Here is a 25850-nt window from a genome sequence, read left to right as displayed (position 1 = left end):
AGTAGACTGAACGCCACTTCATTTAGGCCAAGTCCATTCATTCAGTAGCACCATGATCCTGACCAATTGAGATAGGTGCTTTCAAGTTTCTTATTTGGTTAAAATATGTTTCACCTTGTCTTCCTAGTTTTTTCACCTAAAATTGTGATTCTGTATTTAATAAAGTTTCTAGTACATACCATGACTGCTCCGTTGAATCAAATGTCCCTTATGTATAGGAGGTTTTAGCTAAGCTGAGTTCATTATGTATAATTGAGTGTATAATGTAATGATGCAGTTTAAACAACAAGGATGTAATCCTTTTTGGGGGGAACGGGTTACCAGGGATTGAACTCAGGGGCACTTGACCACTGAGCCAGAAATATAATACTTTTAACAGATGTATTTATTTGAACTTATAGAAATTGGATAGAAAATAGTTAAAATAGAAAGAAGAGTTACCACATGAAAAATTTAAGGCCCTTCTACCAAATTTGGAATGGTTTGGCCTATAACTGAAGTCCACATTTAATTCTCTTCCCAACAGTTTAAGAAATGGAAAGACTTCTCCATGTAGCCAGGGAACATCAGTACAGATAATTAAAGGGCTTTGGAAATTGAGTTTTGAGGAGATGTGTAGGAAAATAGGGGCACATTTTCTTGGAAAATATGAATAGCTTAAAAACAAGTTAAATTGGGACATTATTTAGGGGGATTGTGACCAGATGTTTTCCTTAACCATCAGTGGATGCTAAGACATGGGTTAGAATTGTAGCCAAAAGGACATAAATGGCAGAGGAGGAGAACATGTGTGTGGTTTTGGCAGGATTGCCAGACTGTCCTCACTTAGAACTGATATTTTAAGTACAGGAACTGGACATTCTCAAATATGAAGCCAGGAGAGACAGACATGATTTTGGCCTTGTTCTATGTGTGTAATTTCTCTCTTGGCTCTCCAGTTAGTGAAAACCATTTCTAGGGGTTCAGTTAGCCTCTGGGTCATTATAGGCTCAGATTCTGAGGCTTGCATGTGGGGTCCTTCCTTACTTCCATTAGAGACCCAGGCAATCTAAGGTCTTTCTTTCTGCATTGGTATCTCTCTTGCTCTTTCTCTCTTATTTTGTTTTCCCAGTAGTAAGACATAAAATCTTATAGATTGTGATTGTGAGGCCTGTGAAGCCATGCAATAAGCTTACTTTTGAAACCATGAGGGTTAAAACGCTTACTTCTGATAATAGAGAGGTGCAGTTCAGCTTGGGACACAACCCTGATAATTAACTGTGAATTTGACCTCTCTTTATTTACTTTAATGTTTATCTTTCAGTTTCCCATGTTGCATTTTTCTACCTGTTCTAACACTTAACCAAATCTTTAACATGATATAGATTTTACAATTTTTAACATGGGGTTTTAGACTATTTAGCTTTCTTCTTTACCAACTCGAAGCAGGAGCAGCCAGGGCCCCAAAGGCTGTGGGCAGGATAGTTAAGCTAACGTGTGTGTTTCTGTGTGGGTGTTTGTAGACTTCAGTCATATCAAAGATGCAGGCTTGATAAACTAAATGGGAACCCGAATTTTGCTGGTGTATGTACATATGTATATACATATCATATGCATGTATCATATATCATATATATGTATCATACACACACACTTAGGTGTTTATCTTCCCTTTAGATCAACAATACCTGAATGATTTTCACTGCCTTATTTCTTTTATGAGTTTTGTCATAAAAATTATTTTTAAAGATAGGGTATAAACAGATTATATATTGTTCATTTTAAGTTACAATATTCATATGCTGAATATGAACTCTTGAAAAAAGTGTATCCACTGATTAGGTCCGTTAGACATTATCCTTACAATTGAATTGGCTTTCCAAGTTTGCTTAGTGAACTGATCTTTATAGCTATCGCAGATGTGTACCCTGAGATTAACAAGTTTCAGTTATTGCAACATGTGTGAGAGTGATTCTTATTTAATAATTGATATCTACAGCTCTTATTCCTTATACAATTTATAATTCTTGAGTTAGTTACTTGATTTGGACTTTCATGAAAGAATTAATTCAAGAACCCTACTCTTTCTACCTGCTTTGGGTTGTGGCTGATTTCTCCCAGGGACTGGCCCCAGAACTAAGTAACTGGCATTAGATTTTATTTTCTCTTTCTAACCAGCTACGTATAGTTTACCTCTGTCTTTGTTTATCATTGCAGCTTCCTCTGAATGTTTTCAATAATTACTTCAGCCTTGGATTTGATGCTCATGTCACACTGGAGTTCCATGAATCCAGAGGTGAGGACAACGTCCCATTTCCATCTCCCAGGGAGGAAGTTCCCAGCAGGTGTTTTGCATGTTCCCTTTTGTTTACATATCACTTAAGTGTTTGCAGTGTGCTTCAGTATTGTTCCATTTTAACCTTCATGATGACCCCGGGAGCTAGTCCCAATGGGAAGTGGCTGCAAGAGGGGCCCTGAGACCTAATAGTTTGGGGTCTCAGAGATACTAAAGTACCGGACTAAATGTACATTCCAGCTCTCAGGACTGTTAACCTTTAACTTTGAATGGAAATTTTGAACTGAGTGAACTACTAAGATAAAGAGAGATGATTCCACCCAAGGGTACTCACAGCCTCACAAACCACAAGTGACTGAAGCTCCATAGGTCATTACCAGAGCCATTGAAAGATGACAGCAAAACAAATAAGCAGCAGGCATGTAGATAACAGGGGCTACAGATAATTTGGACACCAAAAGTGTAATGGTGATTGAATTAGGGATAAAGGTAGGTGATTCCCAGTGGATGAGACAGATGCGAATGAGGCAGCGGGGCAACTTCAAGTACTAAAAGAGATGGGGAACAAACAAAACAAGTTTTGAAAGAGACGAAAGATGAAATAATGAAATGTGATGAAAATATTTCACTCAAATTTTCTTAAGCTATTCAGGGCTGAGAAAGTTTGGGATTTCTGTATATGCTTGGTAAACTCAAACAATCTCTTTTTTATTCTCTTGGTCTCTGTCAATCTCTTTCTCTCACTCTCTTCCTATGAATGTAACTAAACTTTATGTCTATCGATGACTTATGTTGGTACCTGGTTTCTTGCAAGTATATTTATATATCCCTAAAATAATGCCAGGAGGTAGGTAGCATTGAACTTTATTCAGAAACTTGGGAGGTGGAAGTCATAAATGAGGAATTACTTTACTTCTTTACCTCAAGGTTCTGCAGAGCTCAAGTAGTTTTAAACCATAGAATTTGAAATACAGGGTCCTATAAGCTAGAATTGAAAACTTCACATTCTGGCAATAAGGTAAAAAAAAAAAAATTCTGATAATGCTCCTAGGACTAAAATGCCCAGGGTGGAGCTATTCAGACTGTTAGAATACAAATTGCAGCCAAAGTACAGATCTAGAAAGTCCCTCATAGAGTTCAGGCATTTTGGTAGACCTTGGCCTTTCTGGTTTCATGAGGCATTGAGGGGAGAGTCTCTTTAGGAGTCATATTCTATGCCAGAAAAGAACGATACTCAAGCCAGAGTTTGGTCTTCTCTGATTAACTGGAAAATCACACAGAAAGGATGTTTGATAAAAGAATCTTAAATATCCCAAATCAGAAGCACCTTTGCCCTCCCACATCCTGCTATGGACAAGTCTTGGAGATGTGGTAGTAAGAGGCATCTACATAAGGCCACATTATCACCTATTGTTCTTCCTATGTTTGTGGAGACTTCATTTGGAAAGTAAATGGGACATTTCACTTTTTATTTCTTGGCCCATTTTTTCCTTTCACATTTTTTATGAGACTGGACCTAGCCTTCTTAATAAGATTCCCAAGTTCCTTAATAACACATATAAAAGAACAGAGTTTTCACTAATACACGAATTTCCCAAAATAGGCCTCCTGGCATGAAAAGAAATCTAAATGAGTAAGTAGCCCACAATGAGCCCATTTAAGTGAGTCTAATACTTAGTCTAATTATCCTGAAAGGTATCCTAATGATACACTTTTTTGTAGTTTGATGAAATTTATATGCATAAAGTAAGAAGAGACCTGGGAGTGACACAAAGTGGAAAAACCAGGTTTATAAAATAATTCTTTGGGGAAAAGTAATTTTTTTCTTCTTACTTTAGGCTATGGGACTCTTTAATTTTAAAGTAGATTATGCAAGTGTGTGTGTGTGTGTGTGTGTAAACATAGTTTAAATGAGTGATATTAAAAAACAATCAACTAAGGATTCTAAGCATTAATCTTTGAATACTTTAGTGCAAAGGCTTAGTGTAATTGTTTTATGTGATATGAAATGGAATTGCTAGCATTTTTCTTATATGCAAACCAGAGCCTTTGGAGGAAAACCAGGTACAAAGAGCTAATAAAGGAGAATTTTGTTGATTGAGAATAATAGATAAAATATTCATAAAGATGAGATTGAGATGGTGAAAATAAATGTCCATAATACAATAGAACTAAATTTTGTTGATACTCCAAGTATCAGAAATCTCAGTATTTATTAATATATATTTTCACATTAAATTAAAAAAATGTTTGCATGAAAAGTATAATTACTAAAGCTAGTTTTTAAACTGATTTCTGTTCATTTGGATTTCCCCCATATTTTTATCTGGTCAGTCAAGAAAATCTTAAGCTAAGCTACAGGAAAAAATGAAACATAAGTCAGGCCATTTTTCAACAGGGGTGGGGATGATTCATTCTTGTTGGTAAGGTGTGAGTGGCTGTTCTCAGACAAAGACTACTCAGAGATGAGACTTCAGACTGTTCTTAGACATAGTCATTCACAATATTAAGGTTTAATGATAAAACTTGTATAATTTACTATAAAATACCTGCAGGGTGATTCAAGTCTCAAGAGAGCCGTTCTGGAAAAAAAAATGATTCTGGATAAAATAACCTATTAGGTATTAGTCAAGAAATACAGTATTTTAAACTGGGAACTATGCCAATCTGTCTACATGCAGTAGTTTATAAATATAAATCTCATGAAGGCAGAATTTTTAAAAATGTAATTGCAGAAAGAATTTTTGGCATAAATAAGAGAATAGCTCATCAAATGGACAGTTCTTAGCATAACTTATAGGCCATGTATTTCTTTTAGAAAGGACAATTAAAGTGCCATTTATTTTGAAACAGTTTATTGGTGTCATTACAATGCAAATGCTTTTAGAATTACTAGTAGAAAGTCCAGCAGGGAATATGCACAGTCTTAACATTTTGTTTGACTTTGTTTATAAAGGCAGCAAATATTTGACAACTTGGGTTTTTAATATTTGATAACAAAGAAAGCATACTTCATTTGGTTGGAAACAGAGATGCTTATTCTCAAAGTGACCAAGGCACTCATGGTTGAATTTGTGCTACTCAAGTATCAAAAAGTGCAGTAATATGGAACAGAATTTGGAGATGTAATAGGATTGATCATTTAATTGTCACTTGGGGTATTGCCCAGTACTTTCATCATCACTGTATTATCACAGTGCTTGAGGGAGTATATTGAAAATATTCCAATCTATTAATGTTTAACCTTGTTAACAATGATTATGGTTATCAGTGACAAAGTTAGGTCTCACTTTGTCAACCATGTGAATGAGATTGTTACTTTTTGGGTCTGGATATTAAATACATCAAACATCTAGCCTGAGATTGGATGCTTGCATTTTATTGCCTCATTGACATTATCATTCAGAGGAGTTGAACCTTATGCTACAAGGTCAAGGAAACGCAATTATGTCTCTGGAGGAGGCAGTATTTAAATTTGATTTAGGATTTACTATTTTCACTGAATATACAGAGACTTGCAGATCAGCACCTTTCAAAGGATTGTCAATGTCTTATGACTCATTTCATAGGAAACAGTCATATTTTTCTAAAAAAGTGTTCCTTGCAGTGGTTTGCTAAATTCCATCACTGTTGTCACTTCGAGGGACACGCTGCATGTCTTTTGTCCAGGCACTGAAGCTGAAGTGCAGTGTGCCCTGGAGAAATTCACTGCCTGCAGTCTCTGTCTGAAACTTTCTTTTCCATCTTGAACTTCTGTGTGTCACCCACTTGTCATTCATGATTCAAGTATACCTCCCTCTGGAACACTTTCTTGATCACTCTACCACTTCATCTCACAAAAATATCATCCATAGTAAAAAATTATGTTCTATTTTTCATTTTTCGACCTGTCACCTCTACTCTGAACTTCATGAGGGTAAAAGACCACATCTTTATTTTCATATTCCCAGTTCACAGCCCAATGGCTATCTCCATTAGTATTTGTTGCAGTAACAGAATGTTTGATTGCAGGACAGCTCCCACTGATAAAAGATAAATAGTAGAAGAAGGTACATATAGTGAAGGCAATGCTAGTTATAGAGGCCATAAATAATATGGGAGTTCAGCAGGACTATTGACAGAGGAAGAATATGGGGTAAATTTTCAGAAAGTATAGATGGAAATATGGCTGGGAGATGAAAGAAGAGTATGATATAGACAAGAAATGAAGTTGATGAGAGCATTTCAGACAGGAGAAAAAAGTACAGAGATAATGAACTTGTCGTAGGGATGGGTTCAATGAGCAATTAATACACAATAACATTTTTATGATATTAGAAAAATGATGATAAAGTCCATAAAAATATTTTTCCTTAAGTGGAGATGATGTTGGAAAAAATGAAAGATTTTTTTAGTGCATACAATTTGAATCTAGGATGGTGATGTTACCATAGGCACAGGTTATGGAGTCATTGAACTAAAGTTTTAAAATGAAATAAGTATCCAATGGAGAGAATATGGAAGTTGTGTGAGGCATATGAGGTTCAAATTGCCTGTTAATTTTTACAAATACAGTTTTGCATTTGCAAATACCTCATGAATATGTCTCAGGAAAACTGAATTTGGTATGCATTTCAGTAAAGATGTTGGAAATAGAGTAAAGAAAAAGTATGGTAAAGATATGCATACTCAATTTATATGTGTGCTTGAACAAGTTTTTAAGATCTGTAGGTGAAAGCCCCAGTTTGAATTATGAGTTAGGGAGACTTCCTTGTCAATGTACGAGCTGGCATAAATGAATGTGCATGTAGGTAACATGAGTAATAATCCAATTCTGAAAACTTGGAAATGTATTTTACCATGTGGAGTCTCTGTTCTCAGTATCTGTGTTTACAGTTGTCTTTTCACCTCACCTTTAGGTTGAGCTGCTTTTCTCTTTGAGTATCTCATCAAAGGCAATTTGGGCTAAGATTAGTTGAAGCAAGTGTGCATGCAGCTTTTTTAACCAGTGTTTTACTCAGCTGTTCCCCTGCTGTGATGAAGAGATCTAACCAGAACAATTGTAGAGAAGGAAAAGTTTGAGGGCTCAGGATTTCAGAGGTCTCCATCCATGGATAGCAGGCTCCATTTCTCGGGGCTTGAGGTGAGGCAGAACGTCATGGTGGAAGAGTGTGGCAAAAGGAAGCAGCTCACATGCTGATCAGAAAGCAGATATATATCTATATCTATCTATCTATCTATCTATCTATCTATCTATCTATATATATAATCTATATATATATATATATATATATATATATATATAGAGAGAGAGAGAGAGAGAGAGAGAGAGAGAGAGAGAGATCTTTGCTTACCAGATACAAATATATATCCCAAAGCCACTTCCCCAATGCCCCACCTCCTCAAGCCACACCCCACCCGCCTTCAGTCACTACTCAATTAATCCCATCAGGTGATCAATTTACTGATTAGGTTAAGACTCTCATAACTCAATCATTTTTTTCTCTGAACCTTCTTACATTATTTTCATGTGAGCTTTTGGAGGATACCACATCCAAACCATAACAACTAGTCCTTATGCATTTTAAAGCAGTGAATTATATCAGATGACAGAAGTCTTATACATTTTATATTTATTTTAAAAAATCTAAGATTACAAGGGCGCATTTATGTCACTGTAAATACATAATACATATTTTGTTTTATATTGTATACATTCAGAAATATAAATAAACATACACGATCACTTTTTGACTACTTATTCTATATTTCAATGTGATTTGAATTTTTTTTATCCAAAAATGAAGAACATAGGATTGCTTGTCTTTTGTTTCACATACTGGGTTTTATAATATATAGGTAGAACTGAATTTACATGAGTAGTGCCAAAGAGTAGCATCTTGACATGCCTCTGCAGGGGTATGGTTTCATGATTCCACTTTTATGTGCTGTTCTATGGAGTAGTCTGTTACCTGGGAGATTTCACTCCTAAATTTTGGTCAATGGGCTTCGCATGTTCACAAGTTTGGAATATCAGAATGTTGACTTTAAAATTATAATAATTGTGTGTTACTTAAGTATCTGAGAAGGTAAACCAATATGTGTTTCATAAGCCCTTCCATGAGCTTGGATTATTTGGACTCTTGGGTAACTTGATGCTGGGTGGAGATCTATGGTGACAGATGGATAACCCCCTGAATTCTTTACCTATATTCTTTCCTGGGAAATAACTATAGGGGGACAAAGGGATGGGGCTATTGTCTATAAGCTCCACAGAGGAAAGAAGTATATAGGAAATTGTGCTGTGAGCTAAGCAACCTTAGAGGTGCTTTGCAACAGTAATCATCTTTGAAAATGTCTATATATTTAAGGTGGCTAGGAATTTAGAAATGATCTATGTGTGGAAGGCAATTGCGATGTGACTATTTATACACCAGTCACCGTATGTCTTTGTAAGAGGAAAGCACTACAGGAACAAGGTGACTCATGTATTTTGGACTTCCTCTTTTCTTGAAGACACAGGTATTAGGAAGGCCATCATACTGGCTCAAATAGAACAGTCTATGGGCCTCATTTGCAAGGGCCATTAAAGGAGAAAGGGGAGAAAAGCTTATGAAGAGTAAATGAATAAACTCTGTAAACTGAGCTAATATGCTTTTGTCAGGCCCTCCAAAGACCTAGAGGGTGATAACTGGACTGAAATAAATATTTGGAAGTAATTGAAAGCTATATCTGCAAGGCCAATCACAGACAAAAGCAGGGTTTTAGGATCCCCCTTCTGATGGCTCCTGTCATGCTATTGTGTTGGATATAAGCATGCTGTTAATACGGTGAATCAATTGAATGGATTATACTCACAGCCCCATCATCATTACAAATGGATTATATCCGGAGCTAAATCATTTAGATGATTTAGATAATAAGATTTGGGAAATTTGAGCTAATGAGATTTAGATGAGATTTTCGGATTTTGAGTTGATGCTATAATGAGATGAGGTCTTTAGAGATCTTGGAGGGAATGAATATATTTTTCATATGAGAGGGATGTGGATTATGTGGCAGACAGTGGACAATGATTGTAGCATTTTGGCTTCCACAACCAGTTGTCATCTGGCTCTGTCAGCTGTGTGACCTTACATGGCAAAAGGACTTTGTGATATGATGCAAGTTAATATATCAGGTGACTTTAAGGTAGGATGAGAATTCTAGATTATCTGCATGGACACAACTAAAAACGTGAGCTCTTAAAAGCAGAAGAGGAGAGCAAGTGGGGAAGTCATAATGATTCAGAGTGTGAAGACTTGATGTTCCATTGCTGACTTTGATGATGGAAGGGATCAGGAACCAGGGAATTCAGGAAGCCTCTAGAAGTGGGAATTAATCCTGGACACCATCCAGCAGTGAGAGAGAACTTCAGTCCTGCAACCCTAAGGAGATGGATTCTGCCAACAACCCGAATAAGCTTAGAAGTGAATCTTTCCCATGGCCCTCAATAAGGGTTCACCAGTATGACACCTTGATTTGGGTCTTATGAGACCCTAAACAGAGTACCCAGGAGAGCCTAGTCCAGAATTTTGACCTGAAGAACTCTTGAGGAAATTAATGGATGTTGTTTTAAGTTGCCAAGTTTATAGTGATTTGTTGTGGCAGGGATAAAAAAATTAATAAAGCTACCATTGGTGTTCAGCCACACTATGAACAGAATGAAGATCTGGATGAATCCAGTGAGTGCTTGGGCCTCGCTGTCTGACACCACTTCTTGCAGAGGAGGAGAATGGGCAACCCAGGAATTGGAGCAGTGTATCAAGGATCCTCCCACTGTTGGAGTCTTGGGATATTTTGAGTATTGCTAGCCTTTCTTGAGGGTGGCCTTTCATGTTTATCTCAAAGCAACTAGCAGACACAACTTCCTGAAGGACCAGAGCTCTTACACTTTCTCTCTGACGCTTTCCCAATTCTTCATTCTTCCTTCTGTTTCTTGATGTAGTTGGAGTCCTCACTCTTGGTCCTCCCTGAAGGCATACCAGCTCCTGTGAATGCACACAGACAATCAACCATCCTAGCTCTTTTTAATAGCCAATGGGGAATTGCTGAATATTGTTGTCTGCAGGCTGTTCCTGACTTTCCTATGACCTGGCTTCCACTGGAAGTGTTCAAGCTCTAGGTCTAAGCTAAAACATCTCCAGCTGCCCCTTGTTTGTGAATCTGTTTTTTTTTTTTTTTTCTTGGAATAGCATAGATGGGGACATAGGAAAAGAATCCAGCTGTCAAGGCCATCAGGGTGTGTGTCATAGCATAATATGCAAATTTCTTGTCCTGGGACTAAGAGGATTCCCTTGAACCTTTTCTAACCTCACACCCAAAGCATAAGTGCAAATCTCCTACCTGTTTACCTTATGTTTCTAACACCTCTCTGAATGTGAGGTGTCTTGATGGATCTCTATTTTTAAATTCTTATTTCATGTTATTTAGTGACTTCACTACATACATCTGAGGTGACTGTTTTCCTCAAATGTGTGCATGAAATCACCAAAAACTCCACTTAGTTCTTAATTTTGTAATCATTTTGGGAGATCTTAAAGATAGAAATAGTCTGTCTTTTGAGAGGAAAAAGAAACTATTCTTTAAAAAGAAATATTTTTTTTCAGTTTTTCAGCTTCTGGAAAAACCTCATTGCAATATAAATATTTTCAAACCATAAATTATAAAATGAATAAATGTTAATAGTTGACAGATGATTCACTTAATAGCTATGGGCATCAATGCCCTGAAAAAGTTCTGTGCCAGCATTGTGGCTGCTGTTTTCCCTTGCCTGTAGCTTGCTTAATAGCTGGGCCTGAGTTGTTGTTGTTGTTTCTTTTTTAATTAGGGTCTATGTCATGATAAATTGCACAGTAAAAAGTTTCTCATTTTACCTCTGGTTTCATAAAGCGAGACTGTTAATGTAAAGGTACATGCAAATGGTACCCAGGTAAATCTGATTCAAAAATAGATAAAAAATGGCATGTTGTTCAATAGCCACATTTACCTGCACTAGACCTAAAATGTGAAAATGGTTTATTCTCAGGCCAAGCATGGGAAATCAGGATGCAGATCAATTAATGCCATTTTCATCTTCTTTTTGTTTAATGTACAAATGAGTCTTCATTTCATTTTGTTTCTAGGGTTAGAGAACTTAGAACAGAGTATAGAAAAGCTTTGATATACAGAAACTGTATATCAATGAAGACAGCTCTCCAGGACCAATCTATGAAAGTTTGTAACTCTCAACTTGTTTTCCGTGTCATGTGCTACCATGATGATACAATAATCATAAAAATAATCTAAGAATCATTTGTCTAGGATTATTTCTTGAGGTCCTAGGCATGTTGTTTGGTCTTGGAGAGTGAACTCTGTTACTCTTCAGGGTGATGGCTGGGGATTGGCATTCACAAACACGGTTAGTTTCAGCTTGTCATCCTGCTACCTATCGAGAAATGACTGGGAGAAAGACCTAGACTAAGAAGGAAATGATGGATGTCTGGAATAAAATAGTAGAAGGCCGAATGTGGATAGTAGTTTCTTTTAGAATGTCTTAAAACTTTATTGGAGAAAAACATTTGAGAAAATTATAGTTAATTTGGGTATTTTATAATCCCTTGAATTCACATGAAAATTCTGATACACATTTTTGTTTCATCTTTTGGGGTCTTCAAACTTTATAGCATACAGAGGCAAAATCCAAATTAAAATCATTTTTAGTCAGGGCCTTTGCTGTAATAAGCCAAGTGCATTTAGTAGACCATCTCTGTGTGTGTGTGTGTGTGTGTGTGTATTCTCCATCAAAACAAATAATTTTCCAAGGCTTATGACAAGCAAGAACAGATAGTAGTGCAGAAATTTTATAAAAGCAAACTCTCCATTAATTTTTATCTAAATTCTCCATATTTGATTACATTTGGAAGTTGTGTATATAGTTTATGGAAGCGATGTCCTGTAGAAGTCAATGAAAATAATCACCTCTTTACCTCCTATCATCTTTCCCTATCATCTCTGCCCCGAATTCCTGCCAACCTGCTATTTGGAAGAGTCCAGAGTGTCGCAAGCTTTAATATTCATGAGACTCACCACCATTCCTAGTCTCTGCATGCAGACATTCTAATTTAGTAGGTTTAGGTAGGAACTAATGATTTGCATTTATAACAAGCTGCCAATTTGCTCTGATGTTGCCAGTTTGGAGCTAAACTTTTGTAGCACTGGGCCACTGTATTTCCCTGAAGCCTAGGGAAAGATGATTAAAAAAACAAAAACAAAAACAAACAAACAAACAAAAAAACCCAAAACTGCTCAAGGATCTTTTGGCCCTATAGATTATAGGTAGGTCTGGGGGTAAAACTGCTAATCTCTAATGAGGTGCCTATAACAAAACTACCTCTCCTCTTTCACAGAGGCAAATCCAGAGAAATTCAATAGTCGTTTTCGAAATAAAATGTTTTATGCAGGGGTAAGTACATATTTCATTTTATAATCATTATATATTATTTAATATTAATTCAATGACACTAACTATATTAAAATTATAACATATCTCAGACATTTTTATCTGTCTCTGTATAATTACTATTTAATGTCTTCATTTAAGAATGAAAGTAATGGTGTGGTTTTTAAGTTTGTTGTCAGAAAGGGAGTTGATATTTATCAACTCTGAATTTTAAAGATGCAAGGCTTCATGCTGTATAAGAGAGGGTGATATTCAGGGAGGCATATGGAAAACATCAAAACCAATGTAAGGAGTGGGGAAATCAGACAGGTAGCTGGAAAACTGTATCGACAGACTGAAAAATGTATAAAGAGTCTTAGATTAGAATGTCATTTTCACATGTACACATTGATGTTTGGATGAGAAACTGACAAATTGACAGAACATGGGAAGAATTTCATGGAAGCAGATATGAAATTAAAGGAAAACCCTTCTTTTCCTCCTCAGGAAAAAGTCATCCAAAATATTAATTAAGAAAGTACAGTTTATTCCACTGCATAGAGGGAGTCAAAATAAAAGAGGTAAAGCAAGGCATTCTCCGTGGCAATGCTAAAGATTATTTTAGCATCTAGCAGACCAGTAGGACAGTCAGGGAGGACAGCCAAAGTCATCTTCACTCTGACCCTTGGAATTATCCAGTTTTTCACCCTCTTTCTGTAGTCTTAAATTTTACTAGAGATTATAGTTTGAAAAACAAAAAGAAATATTTCAACTTGATAATCATTTTCCTGCTTTACTGTGGATTCAGCAAAAGGAGAACTTGTTATATATTTTTGTATAATTTGGAATCATTGGGAACTGTCTATAATATGAAAGTGGGATATGGAAAAACCATGTAACTAAGTTTTTTGTTTTTCCCCTTCTGATGTATAGGCAGCTTTTTCTGATTTCCTACAGAGAAGTTCTAGAGATCTATCCAAACATGTTAAAGTTGTCGTAAGTATTGAATATGTCAGTTCATTTTTTTTTTGCCTGTGAATATGAATGTCACAAGAAACAACTCCTAAATTACAGTGTCTGTGTGGATTAATCTCTTAGACTATGTGTGATTTAGAGATCACTTAGTGTGGTTCACTCAAGCAGTATTTATGAATACTTATCATGTCTTGGGTACTGGCTTAGTTGCTGGAATGAAGATGAATATAAAAAACTAGTTTCATTCCTGAAGAAATTCACAGTCCAGTTATGGAGAAAGCCACTCAAATCACTGGAGCATAATGTAATAAAGTTATTCAACATACGTACAAGATGGTGGTATCACAAGGGGAAAAAAAGTAACCTTGAATATTATGGCATCAGGAAGACCTTCATCAAAGAAATGATGTTATCCTGCTCATGAAGTGTAAACAAAAGCTCACCAAACAAATGTCCTTATTGTAGGACTGTCTGAGAGGACTCCATTTTAGAACAGGGCCTTCCCTGAATTTGTTATTTTGTGCTAACTTACCCATTAGGCTGGTCAGGTTCCTCACCGCTGAATGGAATTTTCATTTTATTTCTTTTTCTCTGCCCCAGGTTTAAGATATCTACTACTTGGAGGAAAAGGAGAGATAAATTTACCTTTTTCTAGGTGCTGCATTTTAAAACAGCTTAAAATTAGTTAAGAAAGACAAAATCTTTCTTATAGGAACCAAGTTAAGTAAATGGATGGATGGATCTTTGTTGTGTGTAGTTGCATACATAAATGAAGAAAAGATAGAAGGAGAAAAATATAGAAATGGGGAAGGATGTGTAGTGACATAGCAAGGCTTGGATTTATCATGGCATAGGTGAAGAATATGTGATCAGAGAAACTGGAAAAAATATATGCATAAAAATAGAGAAAAACATGATATTAAGCTAATAATGATATAGAGGAATACAGAGGAGCATGAGAAGATACAAATGAAAATCTGTAATCATCAGTAAAGCACATATGAGACACGAATCTCCTAAATCAGTTAAATGGGAAATAAAGCCCATCACTCTGGTATTAACAAACCTTGGCATCACTTGCATGTGTTTTGGCTCTCATATGAGAAGTGTCTGTCAGTGATGGAGAATCTTGATAATTCAAATATTTCTTTCTTAAAACTAGATGGAAGAAATACACAAGTCCGTTGTACTATGAAGATCTTTATTTTGATAAAACTATGGTTAATAAAGTTAAGTACCAGCAGCATTATATCAAACTGCCCATTTCTTCTTCTGCCTGCCATCCAGCCAAAAATGACCATCACTACCCTTCCAGTATTTTTTGCATTTAGAGGAACATTGACAGTGCCTGCCAAGAGAGCTAGTGAGTGCTGGGCATAAATTTTCGATCATAGCTGGGCAGTGGACACATTGAATGTCAGTAAACTGCTCAGGAGAGAGGACTGAAACCAATCTTGCATATTTTCCTAATCACCAGAGTCTCTCTCTCTCTCTCTCTCTCTCTCTCTCTCTCTCTCTCTGGCAGTCCTCTTAATGATTGCTTCATACATGGGCAGCTACATAGCAAGGATTAAAATGAGCTTGCAGAGAGGCCAAAATAGCAGCAAATCACTAGGAAAAATGTAGAATCAACCAATACATGTAATATTCCAGGTGGAATAGCTTTGTAATCTTATGTACTTTTAGGAGGAGGAAAAAAATAATAGAAACAAAGTGTAAGGATTTGGGATTCAGTCTTAGGTTTGCCTTTCCTAGGTATATGACTTTGATTATGTCATTGAACCTTTGAAACACCTTGCTTTTCCTGCCTGTGAAACAGGCATAATAAGATATGTCTCTTAAAAAAACCATATTTGACCATTGTTGTCTGACATAGGATACCTCTGCAGTGATATTGCTGCATGTTTTGACTGTGAGATGGAAAGGATGGAAGGTGAGCTAGAATGATCAGATTTGTACACCATAGACCACCTTCTCTTTGGCACAGAGAGCAGTCAGTGTTTTAGTATAGTCATCTACACACTCTTTTCAAGTCCTTAAAGCGGGAGGCTTTATGTTTGCTTAGTAGTTGAGAGTTCTCTAAAACCACCTTTGATCACCATCTAGAATTTGATTCCTATCTAAATTACATTTGAAAACATTTCATTTATTTAAGTCTATAAGCTTTCTTGGAAGCTATTTTCGAGCATGCTCATGAAAATTAGGCTGTATAAGAACAGCCAGGAAAAGTTCCGGGTGTTTAGACAATAACCTTGACTGTTATCAAAATCATTACTACTTCGTTTAAAACTTTGCCTAAAGAACTCCTCAAAAATTATCAGGGACTTTGGGATTGCTTTACTCCTCTTCCCAAAAGGAAAAATGCGAGGAAATTCTGGGATGAAGCTATGAATAAAGCAAATAGAAAAGCAGACATTGTGACTCGGACCACTGAGGGGTCTATAGCCCTGACTGGAGTTTTTGTCTTTTGATCTTTGTCACGAGTGGGAAATGAGAAAGGCAAATGGAAGGGTCTCCTTTGATTAGTCAGAGGATGTTCCTCTTTGGGGAAAGCACTGACAGATCAGGGAAGCACACAGAGGCACTGAGCAAGGCTGGCCTGGGCCTTCGAGACCAGAGTCATGTCAATCAACAGAAAAGCAGTTTCTTCTCAAAAGTCCAGTCCATTTCTGTTACAGATTAAATTTGCAAAAAAGTAATCACTTGTTACTGTTTTGTGTTTTCTTGGTCTAGTATTCCCATACTCATTTCACATTCATGCATTCATGAGAGTTATTAATTATTTCATTCAAAATACTGACTTCCCTGTGGCAAAGATCAGATGGCCTGTTGGAGCTTATCCTAACTTATAATAGATATCTTTTTAAAAACTTGAATATGCATATCTTTTAAAAAGTGTTCAAAATGTTACATTTAACATTTTAAACATAAAAATTATCTCAAAGAAATCAAATAACTTGTTTGAATCAGATGGTTGTGGTAGTTAATGCTACTGCCTTCATTTATAGCTCCATTCCTTTCATTCTGGTAAGACTTTCATTGTTGATTCTCTGCATATAAGTATCTAATAATAAATAACCCAAGGTTAAGAAGGACGATATTTACTGTGATTGTGAAAAAAGACACAGTTTATTTTTTTGTCAAATGTCAGGTTTGTTTTATATTAAATCAAAACGAAACCCAGCTCTGAACTCTGGGTCTAGTTAAGCAATAAAAAGCATAAATTTTCAATCATAGTAACTGGCCATCCAGAATTAGAGACAAGGGGAATAAGATCATGGTGCCTATTGTTGTCAACCCAGTTATCTTGATAATTTTCTTAGACTTGTGACTGCTTCAAACCCTTGCTTTTTCTGTTTTCATTGTTGCAGTGTGATGGAACAGATCTCACCCCAAAGATTCAGGAACTGAAGTTCCAGTGTATAGTATTTTTAAATATACCCAGGTAAGCTCTGTTTATATTATATCCTTGGTTTGACGTAAACTTTGACTTGATGTATACCTGTTTTCATAACAGAGACATTTCAGGTATTACCAATAAAAATCAGTTATTTTTATGTTTTTATTAGTGTATTACAATCATACATAACAGTGTGGTTCACTGTGACTTATTCCTATATATACACAGCATAATTTGTTTCAATTAATTCTTCATACTGACCCTTTTCTCTCTCTTCCTTCCCCCACCCTCCCTGTCTCCTTTCCTTTCCTCTTCCTCATGTTTATTTACATGTACATGTATATATATATATATATATATATATATATATATATATATATATATATACATTATAATTATGCATAAACATGGAATTCATGTAGTATATTCATACAAGTATATAGCATAATTTGGTTGATTTTATTCTCTAGTTCTTCCCTGTTCCCTCCTGTCCGCCTTCCCTCCCAATCCCCTACTCTGCTGATCTTTCTTCTATTTTGTGAGATTTGCTTTCATTTATTCCTTTTTTTCTCTAGCTTCTGCATATGAGAGAAAACAGTTTACTCTCCACTTTCTGACTCTGACGTATTTCACTTAGCTGATGTTCTTCAGTTCCATTCATTTATTAGTAAACGACATAATTTCATTCTTTTTTATGGCTCCATTGTGTGTGTATATACCAAATTTTCTTTATTCATTCATCTATTGACTGACACCTAGGCTAGTTCCAGAACTTGGCTATTGTGAATTTTGCTGCTATAAACATTGGAATGCATGTATGACTATAATGTGCTAATTTGTTCTTCTGGATGAATTCTGAGGAGCAGAATAACCGGATCATATGGTGGTTCCATTCTTAGTCTTTTGAGGAGTTTCAATACTGATTTCCATAGTGGTTTTTGCAATCCCACCAACAATATATAAGTGTCCCTTTATATATAAATAACATCCATCAAGAATATAAATAATATTCTTGACATTCTAACTGGAATGAGATGAAATCTCATTGTAGTTTAGATTTGCATTTCTCTGATTGCTAATGATGTTGAACATGTTTTTTTCTTAAAATATTTATTGTCCACTTGCATTTTTTCTTTTGAAAATGTTACTTTAGTGCATTTGCCTATTTACTGATTGGGTTATTTGTTGTTGTTTTTTTTTGGTGTTTTTTAAATTTTTTAATATACTCTGTATATTAAACCTTTGTCCGAAGAGCAACTAGCAATGATGTCTTTCCATTCTGTATGTGTTTTTCACACTCTTATTTCCTTTGCTATACATAGCTTTTTAATTTAATGCCATTCCCCTTGTTGATTCTTGGTTTTATTTCTTCAGCTTCAGCAGTCGTATTAAGGGAGCTGGTGTCTGTGCTTATATGTTGGTGTGCTGACCTTATCTTTTCTTCCATCAGCTGCACAATTTCTGTCTAATTCCTTAGTTTTTCATTCACTTTGTGTTGTCTTTTTGTTCAGGTTGATAGATAGGGGTCTATTTCCCTTCTTGGAAGACTCCAACACTCCACAGGAAAACATCTAGGGCTGATAAATTTGGTAAAATAGAAGGATACAAGAGTAGCATTCAAATTCCATGGCTTTTCTATGTACCAATAATTAACCGCAAAGAAAAGGAATCAGAAAACAATTCCATTCACCATAGCCTAAAAACAGACCCAGGAATAAATCTAACCAAGGAGGTGAAAGATCTGAACAATGAAAGTTATAGAATACTGAAGAAATAAGTTGAAGAAGACATTAGAAGATGAAAAGGCCTTCCACGTTCTTGGATAAGCAGAATTAATATTGTCAAAAATGGCCATATTACCAAAAGTAACCCGTATAATCTGCGTCAAAATTCCAATGACATTCTTTACAGACTAGAAAAAAAATAGTTCTAAGGTTCATATGGAAGAATAAAGGGCCCAGAATAGACAAAGCAATCCTGAGCAATAATAACAAGGCTAAAGGATCATAGTACCCAAACTCAGATTATACTACAAAGCTATAGTAACAAAACCAGAATGGTACTGGCCAAAAACAGGCATGAGACCCAGGGAATAGATAGTTGAGAAGACACAGAGACAAACCTACATTTGACAAGAGTTATCTCATCTTTGAGAAAAGTGCCAAAAGCATAAGGTGAAGAAAAGATAGATTTTTAAATGAGTGATGCTGGGAAAACTGGATAGCCATTTGTAGAAGAAAATCAGTTATCTTAATGGCTCATGAAAGGTTTTCAGATGATAATTTTATTCTCTTACCTGGTTTATCTAGTGTTCTTTGTGGTAGGTGGTTTTGTGTGTCACATGGCATTCTTAGTCTAGACTCATCCAGCCCTAACAGACCCCAAACCCCTTTTGATTGGAACATTTTGCTTAGTTCTCAATTACTACCCTCCTATCCCTACTCTGCCTCCTCCAGGAGTGATAGAAGTGAATAAATTTTTGTTCTCAGTTTCCCAAAAGCTATTAGGAAACCATCCAGCCTGATTCATGTGTGGATTTCATTGCCAGGCGATTGCTTTGAAAAAATAGAATCAATTAGAGAAGCATTTTCTAGCCAGGATGTCAATTATCTTTGGTACTATTATATACCTCAGAAGAAAGGAATATTTAAGAGTAACTAGTCTCAAAATCAGCACATTACCTCAGCAACATCAAATATGATTCTTGGCTTCCAAGCCAAGATTTTGGAAGGCATGGATCTCTAACCCTTTGTTACCCACCCACTAACCAACTCAGACACAAAATCTGCAGATAAAGTTTACTGAGACTGAATTTAATTAAAATGAGAGTTCTATGTAAATTTATGTCTGTGAAAACACATCGTAGTCTCCTGATTATTCTTGGCAGTGCTCTGTATAGTCAGTTGCAGTCTCATTCCAGAGATATCTTTAGCTTAGTTCTGTAGATGGCCTAGATTCTCAGGAAACATTGGCTAGTAGCATTCTGTATTTTTTCTTCTTCTCTTCTCCTTTTTTATCCCTATACTCCTCTTTCTTGGACCTTTTATATTCTCTTTCCTTTACTTTTCTAATTGTTTTCATTTCCCCCTTCCATTCTGATTTTGTCTTTCCCCATTCCCTTTCCTCTACTTTCTTCAGTTGTCTTTTCTTCTCTCATAGGCCTTTCTTATCTTAAAATCACGCATATTGTGGTGAATGCTACCCTTCTCCATTCCCTGTCTCTCAAACTAGTATGTGTGTGTCTTCCCTTAACACCAATTCCGAAACCACCTAAAGAGAATTCATAGGAGAGCATAGAAACAGACATAATCCTAAAGTGAGAAATGTTGATAAATAATGAGTTAGGGGAAATTTGGATACCACAGGATGCTTTTGTTGCAAAATTATGGCCATTTTCGCAGGATCGTACCTTGGAGATGATAAATTCATTTTCTTTTCATTTGAAAGGTGTATACCAAGAGCAGAAAACTGTTCTTATACTTAATGAGCATTGGTTCTAACTGTAAATAAGTAACTTAGATTTGAGTTAAAATGATGCATAAGTACAATTGCACATATTTATGGAGTTTATGTGAGGTCTTGATATATGTATTCATTACTTTAACTGCCAGTTGATCTCAAATGACAGAATCATGAGCAGAATAGAGTCTATTTATTTCTATTTTTCCCCTTATCCTGCAGATATTGTGCTGGCACAATGCCCTGGGGAAACCCGGGAGACCACCATGACTTTGAGCCTCAGCGTCATGATGATGGCTATATTGAAGTCATTGGATTCACCATGGCCTCTTTGGTGAGCAGTACAACTATTTTGTTGAAACAAAATGCATTTAAATCATAGAGTTTATCAATTTACAGTCCTTATACAATATAAAGTTCCTTAGGAAAAACATGAAAAAAGTGAAAACTCATGAACATGTGATTGAATTTCAAAAAAAAATAAATAAATTAGTATCATTTCATACTTTTCTTAATTTTCTACCAGAATAAAAAATTTTCATGCTAATTAAAAAGCAATATCCCACAGAAATATCTCAGCACTGATGTAAAAACCATAGCATTTAGTACTTTTTGGATAACTGAGTACTAGAATATTTAGGCAAAAATTCAATTGGTTATTTGTGTTCAACTTCATCTTGCTTACTTACTTATGCATGAGATGGGCATATCCATTATCTCAAAATATTTACATATAGAAAGACATCATTATCGTGACTTTAGTAAATATTCACTTGCTACAATATTGAGATCACTTGATTTTTTCAATACTGTTTGCTTGTATTAAATGGTAAATTTGTAATAAAAGTATGTTTTCAAATAGGTTTTATCTATGCATTCCTGTTTGTTCTTAAATGAGGGAACCAATTAAAATTATACAATTATTTTATCTTGTGTAAATCAATCTATGTTATCAGTTAGAAAAAAACAAATCAAGATTAAAGCCTCTACTTGAAATCTTTGGTTAGTACTTGGTTAATTAAACCTTGTGCACAAGAGCAAGGAGGTTGTACTTCTCATTCAAAATCAAGCAAATGGATCTCTTTTCAATCCTCTTGTGAATTTCAAATGACTTCCTAACAGAATAACCTACAATGGTCATGGCAAGAATCTCCACCACTTGAGTTATGTTCCTTGTTCAACTTGCCATCTCTAGAATGAAATAGGTTGTTATGGTATGAAAGAGTGAGATGGACCTACTTTTTAGGGTTATAGCTCATATGCTGCTGTTTCTCACCAGTGCTTTGCATGGTAATTACAAGGAAGATACATCAAAGAAAAAACTGGATTAAGTTCAGACAGGAGGTATGCAAGGAAGTATTATTGGAGGTGACCAAACTATGCTGGTATATAGGGAGAAAAAAACCCAAACTGTCCATATGTGTTCACTCATTCATTCATTCACTGATCCAGTGGACATTTATTGAATGGTTACCATGTGCCAGAGCTTCCTGGTCCTGGCCGTGAGGTAGAAGGCTGTCAAGAATTGTCTGAGGGATGATGTCCCTTGTGTAACCCTAGGAGAGCATAAGGACTACCAAATACTTTCCTTTTGCCCTTAGGGTCAAAATTTAAATCCTTTCTTGGCCTTTGACGGCAAGCTTTCTCTGATTCTCCAGCTTTCCCCACGTCCATCTTTGCTTTCTAGCCCAAGTAGCTTACCAGTCAAGCAGAGGTTCCAACATCCCCTTGTTCTTCCTCTCCCTTTAAAGTGTTTTTTGACTCTTCACCTTCTACGGCTTCTCAGTCTATATCTGTATTTCTTCATGTGGTCTGTTTGGGGGTTGTTTGTTTACAAATGTATAATGAGTGTCTGAGCAGGGGAGATGGGCAGATAGAAACTGAGTTATTAGAGGAGAGTTGAACAGAGGGACTCTTTATTCATAGTGCACTAAGTTTATAGGAAGCGACAATTCCTCAGCAGAAGGACGAGGGACAAAGAAATGGTCATCCATAATAGAAAGAGAAGTACTTGGAAGGGGCCCCTTGATAGATGTGATATTGGCAGAGGAAGCTGCCAACTTGTGCCTTCCAGGCAGAGGAGAGCACACATATGGTTTCCTTGTCCTCTGGACCTTCTGCAGGTGGCTTCCTCTGGAGAAGCCTGACCAGGAGCCAGAGGATACAGAGGCCACCAATACAGTCCAAACAGATCGGCTTCATAAGACAGAAAGAAGGGTAGGGAGGGCTGCAGAGGCAGCTGGGAGAAGCCAATGATGGGCATCCATCACTGCAATTCTGCTTTGTGGGGACTCAGCAGAGAGCCAGATACCTGTAGCTGGCAATGTGGAAATGTGATCAGTGGAATGAATTTTACCAGGAGGAGAATGGAACTTGGCATTCTGGAAAAAGGGAAATTTACAAACACTTGCAAGTATAAGAAATTATATCCTGTGTGGGAACTAGAAGTAAGTAGCTTTATGTAGTATAAAGGTAGGGAGAAAGTGAGAGTGGGTCAGATGGTGCTGGAGAAGTACAAGGGCCAGATCCTAGGGTGCATAAAGAATTTACCAAGGAGTTTTTACTTTATTAAGTGTAACTGGGAGTTAATAAACTTTTTTAAAATATATTTTTAATGGGAAGATTTTAATATAAAAATAGAAAAAGTTATTTAAAGGACCCCCAAGTACCACTACTTGGCTTTTATACTAATCAACTCATAGACAATGATACTTGGCCCTATCTCTGACTGTTTACCCTTATTCTATTTTGAAACCAATTCCAGATGTTATGTTATTTTACCAGAAAGAATTTCCTTTATTTAAAAAAGCCCTCAATAATGTTATTTTATCTAAAATAAATTGTTGAATATCACTGTATATCTACTTAGTGCTCAAATTTCTAGTTGTCTCTGAAATGCCATTTGTTTTCTTACACTCTATCTCTCTAAATCAGGATCCAAAAATAGTTTACACATTCTGTTTGATTGATAAGATTTTCAAACCTGTATAGATTATTTTCCAACTCTTATCTTTTCCCTTTTTTGTTGGTTGACAAAACCTGGTCATTTGTTTGGTAAAATTTGTAAAATTTGTCATTTGTTTGGTAAAACCTGGTCATTTTGTTTGGTAAAATTTCCAAGTCTGAATTTCATTAATATCATCCCTGAAGTCTCAGTTAACATGCTGTTCTTTCTTCTCCAGTTTCAGTAAATTGATAGTTGGCTCTGGGTACATTTTCCTGTACACTGGTATATGTTAAGCTTTCCTAATCCAAAAATTCAAAATCTGAAACTTACTGAATGCTTTTAGATTTCAGAGCACTTTGGATTTTCAGATTAAAGATGCTCCACTGGTAAAGACTATGCAAATATTCCCCAATCCAAAAACATATGAAATCTGAAACATGTCAGGTCCCAAGCATTTTGGATAATGGGTGCTTGGCCTGTAGGAAGTTCTAGGGACATTATTGATATTTTCCAGCAAATCTCTTTGTGGGAGTGTTTTCTTCTTCCAAAGGGGATGTATAATAAGTAGTTGTGTCTTTCCTCTCTTTTTTAATGTTAGCAGATATTGATAGTCATTGTCTGGATACAACAATCATTAGGGATTTTAAAAGAGTGACATTCTAATTCATTTATTAATTGGAATGTTTCTTTAAAGAGAGGTCTCTCTTCACCTGCTATTTGATCACTTAGATATATGCTTACATAGGAAAGGCAGGATAAGAGATGTTTTTTTTTTCTTTCTATATTTTCAAAATAATGAGTTGGTTCTGTAGCATCCTCTGATGGTGATTGGATTTAAAACAGCATTGAATGTTTGGACACATCCATCAAGAATTAGGCTCCATGTGCCCTCCCCATGAGTCTGGTTGGGCTTGTGAGTGCCTCGAGGGGTCAAATACAGTGGAAGCTGTGCTATGTAATTTTTGAGGCTGGGTCATAAAAAGGACATGCAATGTGTGGGAAATCTGGGCAACACTGATGGTCTCCAATTAATAGGAATTGTAAAAATTCAACTTAAATATCTCTGCTTTTATTCACTCAGTGTCATTTATAAGTATTTGTGGAATCCACAGATACTAAATCCATGGGTGACATGCTGTTAGGTAAAATGGTTGAGAAATGGGCTTAGGAAAGGCACTGTCCTTGGGGTGCTCACAGCTTACTGTTATAGAGGGAGACCCAAGAAGTAAAAATGTTATCACAGTCCGATGTAATAAATCCTGGAAGTAAAGCATAAGTAATAATAGGAAAGAGAGATGGGGTGATCAGTAATGGCTTCACAGAGGAGGAAGGAATTGGGATGTGATGTGGCCCCATGGGGTTCCCATCAGAGGAACTAGCCTGAGGACACATATCCTAGAGAGCCAATGGTGGCACCTTTGAGCAACCCTATACATATAGTGAGTAAAGACAGACATATGGATAAAGGGTAGAAACAGCCCGCTGAGCTGTTGATGGACAGGCCGAGGGAGTGGGGTGAGAGGAGCAGACTGTGCTTTAGAAAGATTGCCTAGGTGTTGGTGGGGAGGCGACCAGACTCTACCACTAGAGGCTGCTGGACAAATCAACACATTGGTGCCTTGTCCAGGTGAAGAAGCGAGGAGACCTGGAAGCCAGAAGCAAGAAAGTGGCAAGGAAGACGGAGGGTGAGTTTCCGTCACTTGGACATAGTGACTCATTGTGAAGGGTAAAGGAGGAGAGGTGTAAATGAACTCTGGGACCTTAGGCAACCAGGTGAAGAATGACTACCTTAAATGACGTAGAAAATAGAAAAGAGAATATTACTAAAGCAATGGACTCGGTTTTACATATTTTGAATTTGTAATTCCTGGAAGATATCTAAGGGAATGTAAAAACAGGCAATGGGAAGTATATATTTAGAGCTCAGGAGACCTCTCTAGGTTGCAGAGATGGTTTAGGGGCCTGTCACATCCTACTTTATTCCATCCTATCATTTGTAGGTAAAAGAGAAAAATAATAGTAGATGGGAGTTCTTAAACAGGAAATGGAATACCAAAATCATGCCAATTAAATTCTCCTTGTGCAATATGAATAATGAAATGCATGCATGCCAGCTATCATCAATGTGTGATAAAATCGCCAGTTCTAGTGATTCCTAACCGCTTCCAAAATAGGAAATCCTACTGCAGAATAATGGAGTGAGATGTAAGTTAAGATGTCTGGTCTTTAGCACCCAGTACTCTCTGTTGGAACCCACTTCTCTATTTTCACACCCATGTCCATCATTGCTTTCATTCAGGATGGAAAGGGCTTATTTTTAGTCATTCAATTCTGCATTTCTTAAAACTATCATATT

General features: G+C 36.3%; 1 protein-coding gene across 13 annotated transcripts in view; it reads left to right on the top strand.

The window, feature by feature from the left end:
- Dgki (diacylglycerol kinase iota) overlaps nucleotides 1-25850 on the top strand; it is a 428822-nt gene that overhangs the window by 257912 nt on the left and 145060 nt on the right. For all 13 annotated transcript variants that reach the window (XM_058575765.1, XM_058575763.1, XM_058575762.1 and 10 more), the window contains 5 exons: nucleotides 2197-2275; nucleotides 12682-12737; nucleotides 13647-13709; nucleotides 17060-17133; nucleotides 20770-20881. In XM_058575765.1, the coding sequence (XP_058431748.1) occupies nucleotides 2197-2275; nucleotides 12682-12737; nucleotides 13647-13709; nucleotides 17060-17133; nucleotides 20770-20881 (384 nt within the window). The remainder of the gene's footprint in view (nucleotides 1-2196; nucleotides 2276-12681; nucleotides 12738-13646; nucleotides 13710-17059; nucleotides 17134-20769; nucleotides 20882-25850) is intronic.

The sequence above is a fragment of the Marmota monax genome, unplaced genomic scaffold (genome assembly GCF_021218885.2).
Source record: "Marmota monax isolate L192 unplaced genomic scaffold, Marmota_monax_Labrador192_F-V1.1 WCK01_AAM20220418_F8-fsc00122, whole genome shotgun sequence".
NCBI lineage: Eukaryota > Metazoa > Chordata > Mammalia > Rodentia > Sciuridae > Marmota > Marmota monax.
This window is presented reverse-complemented; position numbering and strand designations above follow the sequence as displayed.